The 13,530-nt window shown below is 37.8% G+C and overlaps 1 protein-coding gene across 2 annotated transcripts in view; it reads right to left on the bottom strand.

Moving 5' to 3' along the window:
* Positions 1–4,856: 4,856 nt before the first annotated feature.
* BTAF1 (B-TFIID TATA-box binding protein associated factor 1) overlaps positions 4,857–13,530 on the bottom strand; it is a 107,024-nt gene continuing 98,350 nt past the window's right edge. For both annotated transcript variants that reach the window (XM_032432206.1, XM_032432207.1), the window contains exons 35-38: positions 11,538–11,749; positions 9,594–9,753; positions 9,046–9,216; positions 4,857–7,412 (exon numbers count right to left, since the gene is read on the bottom strand). In XM_032432206.1, coding sequence (XP_032288097.1) covers positions 7,269–7,412; positions 9,046–9,216; positions 9,594–9,753; positions 11,538–11,749 — 687 coding nt within the window. In that variant the 3' untranslated portion in view covers positions 4,857–7,268. The remainder of the gene's footprint in view (positions 7,413–9,045; positions 9,217–9,593; positions 9,754–11,537; positions 11,750–13,530) is intronic.

Here is a 13,530-nt window from a genome sequence, read left to right as displayed (position 1 = left end):
TATAATTTTTGTGGCAAAATGTCCCATTTGGTAAGAATATACCACATTTTGTTTATCTGTCAGTTAATGAATATTTGGGGTTTTTGGTTATTCTTTGCCTTTTATAAGTAATGTTGTTGTAAACATCTGTGTACAAGTTTCTATATGAACATGTTTTTATTTTACTTTTTTTTTTAAGATTATTTATTTGACAGAGAGAGACACAGCAGGAGAGGGAACACAAGCAGGGGGAGTGGGAGAGGGAGAAGCAGGCTTCCCGCTGAGCAGGGAGCCCGATGCGGGGCTCAATCCCAGGACCCTGGGACCATGACCTGAGCCGAAGGCAGACGCTTAACGACTGAGCCACCCAGGCGCCCCGAACATGTTTTTATTACACTTGGGTAAATTCCGAAGAATGGGATTAGTGGCTCATCTATAAGTGTGTGTTTACCTTTATAAGACACTGCCAAACTGTACTACGAAGTGGCTGTACCATTTTGCATGCCGAATAGCAGTGTATGAGAGTTCCAGTTGCTCTGCATCTTTTTTTTAACAGTTTATATTGTGTTAAAATTTTTGAACTATTCTCATAGGTATGTAATGGTGGTGATATACCACTACACTATTGTTAAAGATGTTGCACATCTTTTCACATGCTTATTTGCCTTCCAGAGATCTTCTTTGGTGATGTGTCTGTTCAAATCTTTGTTTTTAAACTGGGTTGTTTAGGGGTGCGTGGCTGGCTCAGTCAGAAGAGCATGCAATTCTTGATCTTGGGGTTGTGAGTTTGAGCCCCATGTTGGGTGCAGAGATTACTTAAAACAACAACAACAACAAAAACTTGGGTTGTTTACTTAGTTTTGGGAGTTCATTATAATATTCTTGATATATTCAAGATACAAGCCTTTTATCAAATGTGATTTGGAAATATGTTCTCCCTGGCTCTTCATTCTTTCTAAAGTATCTTTCAAATAGTGGAAGCTCTTTTTTTTTTTTTAAAGTATGATTTATAATTTTTTCTCTATGGATGTTTTGGTATTCTAAGAAATCTTTTGCCCAATGCAACATCACAGAAATTGTTTCCTCTTTCTAAAAGTTTTATCATGCACATCCATGATTAATTCTGAATTAAATCTTGCATGAGGTATAAGGTATGTCTGGACTTGTTGGGTTTTCTTTTTTTAAGCATATGAATACCCATGTTTTGAAAAGATTATCCTTTCTCTATTGTTTCGCCTTAGCACATTTGTAGAAAATCGACTATATAAAGTGAGTATATTTGTAGGCAATCGATTCTGTTGTTCATTGATCTATCTTTAATGCCAATACTACACTCTTGATTACTACCTGTTTATAAGCTTTAAAATCTAACAGTGTGAATCTCCCAACTATTACTTTATTGTTTTTTATTACTCTGGGTCTTTTGCCTTTCCATATAAATTTTAGAATCTGTTTATTGACTTCTACAAAATATCCTGCTGGAATTTTGATTGGAATTGCCTTGTGTCTACAGATCAGTCTGGGGAGAAGAACTGAAATCTTAACAATATTGAGTTTTCAATCCATTACATTTTTCAAGGTCTTTTTGGTTTCTTTCATCAGCATTTTGTAGTTTTCAGATTTTTTTTTTTTTTAAGATTTTATTTATTGACAGATAGATAGCACAAGTAGGCAGAGTGGCAGACAGAGGGAGAGGGAGAAGCAGGCTTTCTGCTGAGCAGGGAGCCGGACATGGGGCTCGATCCCAGGACCCTAGGATCATGACCTGAGCTGAAGGCAGCCGCTTAACCGACTGAGCCACCCAGGCGCCCCTAAAACAGATTTTTTAAAGACTTATACCTATTTAATCTGATTTGGTGCTATTATATACAGTATGTTTAATATTTTCAATTTCCAATTTTTTATTGTTAGTATATAGACATACAACTTTTTGTATATTGACCTTGTATCCTGCGAACTTGCTAAACTCCTTTATTTCTAGTAGGTTTTTGTAGATTCTCTGGAATTTTATACAATCTATACAGTCATTATAAGTAGAAAGTTTTATTTGCTAATCTCTGTGCTTTCCTTTTATGGCCTTACTGCACTGGGTAGGACCTCAAGTGTATCTTTGATCTATCTTTATGCCCATACTACACTCTCTTGGAGGAAGTAGACACAAAGTAAGATTTCTTGCAACTTGCAAGGACTTGCATTATGGTTCAGCATATGGTCAGTTTGGCAAATATTCCACAGAAGCTTCCAAAGAATGTATTCTAGAGTTGTTGGGTATCTCTCTCTATATATATGTCAATTAAGTCACGTTTGTTGTGTTAAAATTATCTATATCCTGCTGCCTTTTTTTTTTTCCTGGTCTGCTTGCTTTACTGAAAGAGGTGTGTTAAAATCTCTCACTGTGACCTTCAAGTTGTCCCATTTCTCTTTTGTAGTTTTGTCTATTTTTGCATCATAGATTTTGAGGTGTGTATCAATTTGGAATTGTTATAACAGGTTAACTGGATTGCATCGAGATACACTTTTATTACAAATAATACCATTTGCCCTGAAGGGTACTTTCTCTGAAATTAATATAACTGTACCAGCTATTGACCTTGGTATCCTCCCTCCTCACTGGTCTTTGAGCTTCTCCCACTGTATTTGGCACAGAGTAGAAAATGACGAATAAATGATATGTAGATGACTGCCATTTAATTTTCTATTTTTCAAATGTGAGATAACCATTCGTATTTCCCCAATGTTTCATTTTTGCCTGTTTTTAGTCTTTATATAAATGGCTGCAAACTACATATTTTATCATTCACCCTTGTTTTAGAAATTTATCCATGTCTTCTTACACATTGATTTTTCACTGCTGTATAGTATTTCATTATATAAACAAACCCCCAGATCTTACTCAGTCTCATGCCTTCAAATATTATTTTCCAAATTTGTTTCTGGTCTTGACCTTCCTTATGCACTCTAAATTCCTATAACCTACTATAACCTATACTCTACTCATCATCTCTACCTTGATATGTAACAGAAGTCTCAAATTTAATGACCAAAAGACAATTCTTGATTTCCTAACCCTTCTTCTCTCCCAAATTTCCTCCCTTTTTAGTCTTCTGTATCTTCCCAAATACCACTGCTGTGTAAGAACCAAACCAAGATGGAAACATATTGGTTTTATGTTGAGGTACAGGCAGGAGGACAGATTGACTTGACTGGGGTAAATATGGTGGGATATGATTTAGAGAAAATCAAAGAGAGGCAGGGGCCAGAACCTGTAAGTCCTGTAGACTGTGATAAGGAGTTCACATTCAGTGTGTTAGATGAAGCTACTGGAGGATTTGGCAAGCAGGGAAGACCAGCTAGAAAATAGTAGTTCAAGAGAGTTAAGATGACGGGAACCATAAGAGTAGTAATGGAGAAAGGTGAACAGATTTGGAATTTATCTTAGAGCTAGAGATGGTACAACTTGCTGAGGGATTAGATACAGGGATGTGCAAGAAATAGATGTAGGTCAAAGGTGACTTCTTGTCTCTTGTCCCATAATCTCCCTTTCCTTCTGGACCTCCTATTTAGTGTAATACGCTTTCATTCCACCTCCCAGGATTTTTGCCTGCTCTTTCATAGTTTCTATTAATTCATCTCTATATTCCATTGTAGGTGATTTTGTAAGATCAGTCTCCCAGTTCAAAGTCTCTCCTATTGTGTCAAATCTGCATTGATAACTATGAGATTTTCAATTCTAGTATTCATTTATGGATCTTTCTGAAATGTGCCTTTTTTATAATTATCATCTTAATCATTATTACTTTATGGTTGTTGAGATTATTCTATTTGCAGTTAAGAACTAATTCTGTTTGCATCTCTTGACTTTTCTTCCTGGTAGTTCACTGCCTCCTGTAGATTGTGTAAGCTTAATCTTAGAATCTTTCCCCTATGGGAGTCCAATGGGACCCTAATCTGAAACTGTCCCTAAAGGGTAATTTTGTATTATTATCTTGATTTGTGGTTCCTACAGTATACACTTAGCATAAACCCAGACCTTAAACTTACCTGTGTTGGGTACAAGCCTAGGACTCTTGATTTCTCATATACTGTGTTTCCGGGCTGATGGACAATTTGTGTGAGTCCCATTTGAATACACGAGCTCTATGAGGCTTTATAAAGGGAATTAAGTTATAGCTCCATTTTTTGCTAAAGCCTGAAAGCAAGTCTCTTGTTCCTACATAGAATCTCAGCCCCTACATTTTTCAATAGAACTTCCCTGGTTTGAGGGAATCTACCACACACTGGCAGGAACTGTCTTGAAGTAGGAGGCAATTTTTGTCATCTTAGAGATGGTGACTGATTCTGATTTGTGTGAATAGCAAACATTTTCTATTAAGTGGCAAAACTCAAGTTTTTGCTTTATAGATTCACGAGTACTCTGGTACTTGATAACATGTTTCTGCAATCAATTTCACTGTAGATTCCACCAAGGCCAGTATGTAGTCTGAGAAACTGAGGTCCACCTTTAATCAGGAGGTATAAGATTGTATTGGGATTAAGTTATTTCTAACGTGCAATGCCACACTGGCTGCTTTTCTATAATTTATCTTACACTCTTATAGTTCCCCTGCCTGTAACTACTCTTACCTGTGGGTAAAAGTAGTTTTGCCTCTATTTTATATAGTTCATAAAGTGTTGTTATTAAAAGTGTTTACTTTTGGGGTGCCTGGGTGGCTCAGTCTGTTAAGCATCTGCCTTTGGCTCAGGTCATGATCCCAGGGTCCTGGGATCCAGCTCCACATTGGGCTCCTTGCTCAGCAGGGAGCCTCCTTCTCCCTCTCCCCCTGCTTGTGGTTCCCTCTCTCGCTGTCAAATAAATAAAATTTTAGAAGTGTTTACTTTTGAATAAGCTTATATAACCACCCAGAAGCAACAAGGCTATACAGTACTTTTACCCTTGTTACCATTATAATAAGCTCTTGTTGAAAGACTAGACTAGTTTTTGGAGAAATATTTGTGGATATATACATGTAACAAAATGTAACAAAAATTATTATACCCAGAACCCCAAATTTTAATGTTTCTTTAGCGCTAAAAATGTAAGATTTTCCTACAGGAAATACTACTGCTATTATGGAAAATTTCAAAAAGTTAAAAATAAACACCATGGCTATCCATGAACCCATTACTCAGCTTAAAATATCAACATTCTCTTATGCTTGTTTTGTTTCCCACATGCACACTTTTTAACATCCACAAAATTAACTATAAATATCTTTAATATCATATAGTACTCAGTTCAGTTTTCCCTATGTATCCTTTATTCCTAAGCTATACTACTGTGACTCTAAATGGGTCAGTTTAATTTGGAAAGCTGGAATGTGTGATTTAATTTTATACAACTCAAAAGGTTACACTAAGTCTTCCTCTCACCTCCAACCCGTCTTTTTCCACTGAAAGGCAATCATTTTCCTGTCTATGCTTGCTACTAGAAATATTTTACTCTCAAAATTTAAACTACCTAAATACCTGACCTTTCAAAGACCTTTAACTTTTATGGTGTGAATTCTTCTGCCCCTTCCTAATTATATATCGTTGCCTACATATTCTTAGAAAATATCAGTTATTATGAGCTATGTTAAATAGCTGGCTTATGTAAATGGCAAATAAAAATTTAACTGAGGTATACTGGTTCAGCTACCCAGTGCTATTATGATGGATGTTCTAGATAAGAGTTTCCTTTTGGTCTTCTATAATCTGAATATAAATACTAAACAGTGAAGAAATAACCAGTTAGTAAGAAAAAAAGGTGTTGAGCTTTTTTAGAACCTTTGTATCTGAACTAATAATTTGTCTTTTCCTTTTTCTAGTGATATTTCCTACAAATAACACACAGTTGCATATATTTTACAGTTTCAATCTTATTTTTTATTCTCTGTGGAATGCTAGGTTTAATGTTACAGTATGGTTGTCAAAGCTACTGAAACGTGACAAATGTCCATGTCTAAATGCTGCAGAACAGTATAACTTTAATTATTTTTAAACAAAAAAGTTATTTTACAGCTGAGGTCTGATGGTTTTTAAACCAATGCCTATGTGTATGGCCAGCCACAAACCTTGGGGATGTTTATTACCTGTACATGTATATACAAATATATCCCATACATATATATGCACACAGGCATGTATTAATTTATGTGTGAAATTTATAAAATTATATACATACACATACATGCATATCTATATACATATATACCCACCCTCACCATTGAGCTTACTTTTCTAACACTAATCAGCTTCATGCCCAATTATTATTGCTGCCCAGTAGAACTACATGATTTTAGTGCCAATACCAAGCACCTTGTAGGATGCAGGATAGGTATGTCTGTGCATATAGATATGTGTATTTATGTATGTTTGTGTATATAAAGGAATTATTTCTCCCTTTTATGCTTCAGTCATGCATTACTACAATAAACAGTCTTTTCACCATAGGTTTTGAAATTCTAAACAGTGTAAAATCTACTTCTGGAAAACTGTATATGTTCATAGTTACAAAAAATATATTATATATATGATTGAAACCTATTGAGTACATATGTTCTCTGAATCTGGCTATATCCTAGCCATTAGATAAATTAAAAAAACACCCTATTAATAGGATGTTATGATAGCCTTAAATAGACCATTACCTGTATTTAGAATAGTTGATATATTTTAAAAGTTGACAAAATGATGTTAAAGATTTGAAAAACACTATGCATCTGCATTAAATATATAAAGGTTTCTACCAACGGCCAGGTTCAATTCATTGTCGAAGATTTTCATGTTCTAAGAGTGACCAATATCATAGTCATTATTCTTAAAATTATGGCTCATTAAGGCTTTTATACAAAAAAAGCCCTATTTTTAATCATTTATAAAAACAAGTTCTATTTAAAAGAAAAAATGTACATGAACACTAAAGTACACATGGATACTATCCTGTACAAAGTGACTATGTAAAGATAGGAGGCTCGTTCCCAGTAAGAACACCTCATGGTAGCACATGTAAACCTGGTTTGGTTCCTCTGCTCTGCAGCTATTCAGCATGTAAAATTTAAACCATTTCACATTAACATTTAAATTTAATACAGTGCAAATATTTGAGAATAACTTGTTCCCCCCAGTGAAACAAGAACCAGCGTTATGCTGAATATTCTTCAGATCTATTTACACATTGAGCTAAAAGTTCACCATAAACTTTGAAATTTGCTGAATATCAGCAGAAATGTAACTGAACTAGCAGCAATTGCATTTACAATATTTGATAGTTACTTGAGAGAATGCATAAAATTTTCCAGGCTGTACTCTGAATCATATTGCTCTTGATCCCAAAGATCACTCAGGTTTTCAAGAATTGATTTCATACTTGCTTTTCCGGAAGTAGAAGTGTCAGCTTTTTCTGCTTTGCCATCCTTAAGAAAAATTGGCAGAAAGATAAAATGAAAGATTATGAACTTAAGAAATAATATTCTCCTTTAAAATATCACACTTGTTTCTAACACTGCACTCATTCAACAGAGTTAAACACTTAAAGTGCAAGTTTGTGATCTCAAGATAACCTAATTCTGTTTTCCCACAGTCCTAACAGTTTTACCACTTTAAGCTTTTTATTTAGGAAGAATTATAAGAACATTACAAAGAACTCATCATTAATTGTGTATATTAGTCAGATATATAAATTATCAGCTTTTCTCTCAAACCATTTGAGAGTTAAGAAGTTGTAGATATTGGGGCGCCTGGGTGGCTCAGTCGTTAGGTGTCTGCCTTCGGCTCAGGTCATGATCCCGGGGTCCTGGGATCGAGCCCCACATCAGGCTCCCTGCTCAGCGGGAAGCCTGCTTCTCCCTCTCCCACTCCCCCTGCTTGTGTTTCTGCTCTCGCTATCTCTGTCAAATAAATAAATAAAATCTTAAAAAAAAAAAAAAAAGTTGTAGATACTATACTTTTTTATCCCTAGACAGGAATCAGCCTGTATTCTTAAGAACAAAGATGTTCTCTTACATAATCAAAGTAAGGAAACTTAATACTGCTATATAGTCCATATTCAAATTTTGCCAATTGTCACAATAAGGTCCTTTATGGCGATAGCTTTTGCTTCTTTGAACATCCCCTGAGCACTGTTCTGCTTCCTAAAAGTCACCAATATTCTTTCAAACAGAATAAAAGCTATTTGAAAATAGCGATCTAGGTTTCTTTGAGCCTTCTTTTTTGTAAATTACATGTATCTTATTCAACCTTACTTACACCACATGACTGAAGAACCTTCCTCCATCTGGGCCATTTCTTGGGGACTTACTTATTAATTACTGTTTAAAATGCAGCACCCAGCACCAGACCTAATATTCTAAATGTGGGCTTAACACACACAGAGTACAATGGAACTACTTTCTATTTGGACATTACAATTCTGTTATTAGAGCTAGTTTAATTATATAAGGCCATTTCTCACCACAATTTATACTGAGTGTGCAGTGGATTTTTCTGAACCTATGCAGGACTTTAACTCCAACCCTACTGGTTGTACATTATTACACCAATATTTTTAAGCTGTTAGATCCTTTGATTATGGACTGTTATCTGATGTATTAGTTCCATCATCCAAAATAACAATAATGGCTACTATTTACTGAGAATCTATACTAGGTACCTTTTCTAAGTGCTTACATATACTGTTTCATTTTATCTTTACAACCATGCAGTGATACCAGCATTTTTATCCTCCCAACGGCAGAGAAGTCTCTGAGCAGACAAGTTAATTTGCCAAAGGTCACCAGTTAATAGGAGGCAGGGCAAGAAACAGAGACCCAGGTCTAGCTGACTCCAGTGATAGCTGTCTTTTAGCAGGAAACGGCTAAGAAACCTCAAGGCAAGGCACTAAAAACAGAAAGTCAAAATTTAAGAGTTTTATCTGGACATCAAAAATTCCCTCAAAGGCTTGCCTAGTTAATACTAAAGTGAATGTCTTTTGCGGCTTACTTTAATACTTTCAGTCCAGGGAAGTCTGTGAACACATTAAAGATATAGCAAATTGTGTAAGTTCTTTACCTTATCAAGAGTAAACAGATCAAGAAGTTGATCTGTCCCCATACTCTGCAAACTAGAATTCTCTTGGCTAATAACAGTATTTGCTATGTTCATCTTGAATTTCTGCAAACCCATTATTTTCTCTTCCAACGTTCCTCTGGTTATCAATCGGTACACGTTAACCACACGTTTCTGAAGGACAAAAAGAAGTTAAACAACTGTAGCGCAAACTGGTAAGCTTTGAGGTTCACCAGGTCAGGGGGCTTGCATACTAGCACTAAGCACTTAACTACTATCTAATTAGGATTGGATTTTATTTATCTGGCTTCATGAGCTTAAAATTTTATCATTTTGCAGAGAATTAAGTATTAGGAAGGGACAGTGTCCAAGGTTTCCTTAGCCCAAGTACTTTATTTAACGCATGAGGAAGTGGTGCCACAGACTGGGTGACTTGCCTAAGGTCACAACACTTGGCATCAGAGAAGGAACTTAAGCCAAGGCTTCCTGGCTTTTCTGGGTGAGTATTTTGCCAGGGTACAAGTTAACACCTGTGAGTGATGACTTTTTACCTGCCCAATGCGATGGGCCCGGTCCATGGCTTGTAGATCACGCATAGGATTCCAGTCGTGTTCCACAAATACTACTGTGTCAGCGCCTGTTAAGTTAAGCCCCAGGCCGCCAACATGAGTTGTAAGTAAAAGAACATCTATGGATGGATCATTGTTAAACCTAAAAGTATAGATATTAAAAAAAATTAGTACATTTCTAAGGTTTCTGTAACAAACTGGACTGTTTAATAAAAATTAAAGAGCACAAATGAGAACACTGCTTTAAAAATCTATGATGTGGGGGAGGTGCCTGGGTGGCTCAGTCAGTTAAGCGCCCAACTCTTGGTTTTGGCTCAGGTCATGATATCAGGGTCATGAGATCAAGCCCCACGTTGGGCTCCACGCTCAGCAGGAGTCTACTTGAAATTCTCTCTCTCCCTCTGCCCCTCCTCTCATTTGCAGGCTCACTCACTCTCTCAAATAATCTTAAAAAAAATCTATGATATGGGGATACCTGGCTGGGGAAGTCAGTAGAGCATGTGACTCTTGATCTCAGGGTTGTAAGTTCAAGCCTCACACTGGGCATAGAGCTTACTTAAAAAAAAAAATGATGTGGACGTTTCTGTGACGACTTGAGATGAAACCTTCTTTTAATATGCATACATATTCAGTAATAAAAGGAATATATTCTAGAACACTTCAGAAATTTCACAAACAATAAGTCAACTGGGTTATATTTTAGGATGCCAGATTAAGACTAACTTGCAAAAATGTAATTACACACTAATGAAGACAGGGGCCCCTGGGTGGCTCAGTCATTAAGCATCTGCCTTTGGCTCAGGTCATGATCCCGGGGTCCTGGGATCGAGCCCCGCGTCGGGCGTCCTGCTCCACGGGAAGCCTGCTTCTCCCTCTCCCACTCCCCCTGCTTGTGTTCCCTCTCTCACTGTGTCTCTCTCTCTGTGTCAAATAATAAAATTAAAAAAATAAAAAATAAAAAAAATAAACACTAATGAAGACAAAACCCAACTATGAACCTTTAACATGTGGAGACAGAAGAGTTGGGGGAAAGGCTAGATCAATCAGGAAAATTAGAGGATGAGGTGGTTGCTATGATTGTGCTAATCCTAGAAGATACTGATAGAAGTTCTGACATCTAAGAGCTTCTAGGAAAAAGAAAAACTAACATCATTACCAAGCTATCATTTATTACATTCTCACTGTGAATCAAACGATGGGTTTTTGTACTTTATGTGCATTACATTGTTACAATAGCTCTATAAGGATATTATCATTGTCCTTATAGATATTATTATTTTTGATAAATGGGCTCAACAGAACATGTCTAGAGTCAGGAGTCAAGCCTGGGTTTGTGTATCTCCAAAGCCCCTTGTGAGTCTCCAATACTATTGTGCCTAACAATCTCTTAGAGATGCTTGTAAAAAATGCTCACTCTTAAAGTCAGAAGGTCTGGGACAAAACCTAGGAATTTGCATTTAAAAACCCAACCCCTGAGGTTTCTAAAGTAGAGAATGCAAACCACACTTAAACACTGCACTCACCAATTCTGCTTCCTACCTGGGCCAGCTTCCAACTTGTTCTCAGCAGAGACACAGGGATGTTAGAGATCTTAGCTAAGCCACTTGTTTGCTTCCTCCTACCCTAACCTCCCAAAAAAAGTAAGGGGGAAAGTCATTGTCTCTATCTTTTGTTGATGCCGTAAATTTCTTCCCTGCCCTTCAGAGTGCCTTCCTAATAATGTCATGCCCTTTTTTTTTTTTTTTAACCAAAACTATTCAATTGTATTTCTGGAGTTCTATATTTTAAAATGGGTTTAGTTGGGTTGAATTATACAATAATAACACGTGTAGATATTTAGCCAAAGAAAATGTTTCATGAGGCAAACTTCTATGTAAATAACAACTGACCACAGCTTGCTTTCTAAGAGTTTTAGAAGCCACTTACCGTGAAACAATGGAATGCCTCTGACCAGGAGGTATGCTGCCGTCTAATCTCAGATAAGTGACAGAGGGTAAGTGAGGTTTGAGAAGATCATGTTCCACTATATCAAGCATGCTTTTAAGCTGACAGAAGATCAGTATCCTGTGCTGGGCCACAACAGACTCTGTGCCACTCTCTGAAGTGCTGCCATTTCCCAAACCACAGTCCAACAGCAACTTGAAAAAAGAATCAACTGTTACACAGGTGTTCAATAAAGTGGCAACCAATCTCACTGTGACAAATACTTCTCCTTGTGGTAAGAAAAGGTTAAGCTTATCTGTCACCTGGGAAGCAGATCAGCACTCTGGGCTGTAATCTGTTACCCTGCAGCCTCTTGAACTAGTTTTGGAGGTGTTCAGGCTTAGAATTTCCTGATCACCTCTTCAGGAAGTTCTCTAATAGGCCCTTCTCCCCTGTCCTGAGTTACTTGAGGCTCACTAGAGTCTCAATAAATGTTTACTGAAAATGAAGATCTTCAGGCAAAATGGTTCATGAAAGTTATAAGAGAACACAGTCGGGGCGAGGAGCAAGATAGCGGAGGAGTAGGAGACCTAAATTTCGTCTGGTCCCAGGAATTCAGCTAGACAGTTATCAAACCATTCTGAACACCTGTGAACTCAACAGGAGATTGAAGAAAAAAATAGCATCCGAGGCGATATTTAGGAAGACAGACCGTGGGGGGAGGAAGCCTCCGTCAGCCAGCTACCGGCAAGTGATAGAGCAGCGGAGCACAAAATCGGAACTTTTAGAAGTCTGCTCCGCTGAGGGATGTCGCTCCAGTGGCTAAGCGGGGGTGTGAATCCCTCACTGGGACAGTGGGTCTCAGGACCCTCAGGGTCACAGAAAGACCGGGGGTGCCTGAGTGCAGCAGAGCTCCCAGGTATCAGCACAGGGAAGCCGGCTGCAGAGACTGAGCTGAGGAGTGGGCTCTCAGCTCGGGGTTGCCATAAACCGTGATCCACTGCACAGTCGGGCCACTGCTCTTCCAGCAGGGACCCAACAAGCTGCAGATCCGGGGAGAACCCCCTTCCTCCCCCAGGGAGGAGCGGCACGGGAGCACATCGCAGGAAATCTGCTGGGTTTGGAGACTCCAAACGGGGTTGTGTCCCAGAGACAGAAATGCTCGGTCACAGGCCAGGTGATCACAGAGGGTGACGGGAGACCAGGGAGACAGGAGTGACTGACTGCTTTTCTCTGAGGGCTCACTGAGGAGCGGGGCCCCGAGCTCTTGGCGCCTCTGGGGACAGACATTGGGAGGCCACCATTTTCACTCTCATCCTCCAAAGCTGTACGGAAAGCTTTCAGGGAACAAAAGCTACTGAGAGCAAACCCAAGCAGATCACTTACCCTGGCCCCTGGCTAGGGTGGAGAAATTCTGCTTCAGGTAAAGACATTTGAGAATCACTGCAACAGGCCCCTCCCCCAGAAGATCAGCCAGAACAGCCAGCCAAAGCCAAGGTTACCGATCAATGAGAACTGCAAAACTCCAGCGAAGGGGAATATAGCACAGAGAATTCATGGCTTTTTCCCCACGATTCTTTAGTCTTTCGAAGTTAATTTTTTAATTTTCTATTTTTTAAAAAAATTTTTCTTTTTCAATCAATTCCTTTTTAAAAATTTTTTAATTTTCACTTTTACAGTCATATTCTATTCCTTCATTGTATTTAACCTTATTTTTTTTTTCTTTCTTTAAAATTTTGAGATATAGTTTCTTCTAACAGACCAATGTATACCCTAAATCTAGTGTACGGCTTTGTTCTAGTCTCCTGCCTGATCACATTCTCTTTTTTTTTTTAATTTTTTTTTTCAACAATTTCTTATCAATTCCTTTTTAAAAATCGTTTTTGATTTTCATCTTACAGTCCTATTCCATCCCTTCATCGTATTTACCCTTATTTTTGTATATATATAAGTTTTTCTTTCTTTAAAATTTTGGGAGGCAGTCGCTTCTAACAGA

Source organism: Phoca vitulina, unplaced genomic scaffold, assembly GCF_004348235.1.
Source record: "Phoca vitulina isolate PV1807 unplaced genomic scaffold, GSC_HSeal_1.0 scaffold48, whole genome shotgun sequence".
Lineage (NCBI taxonomy): Eukaryota > Metazoa > Chordata > Mammalia > Carnivora > Phocidae > Phoca > Phoca vitulina.
This window is presented reverse-complemented; position numbering and strand designations above follow the sequence as displayed.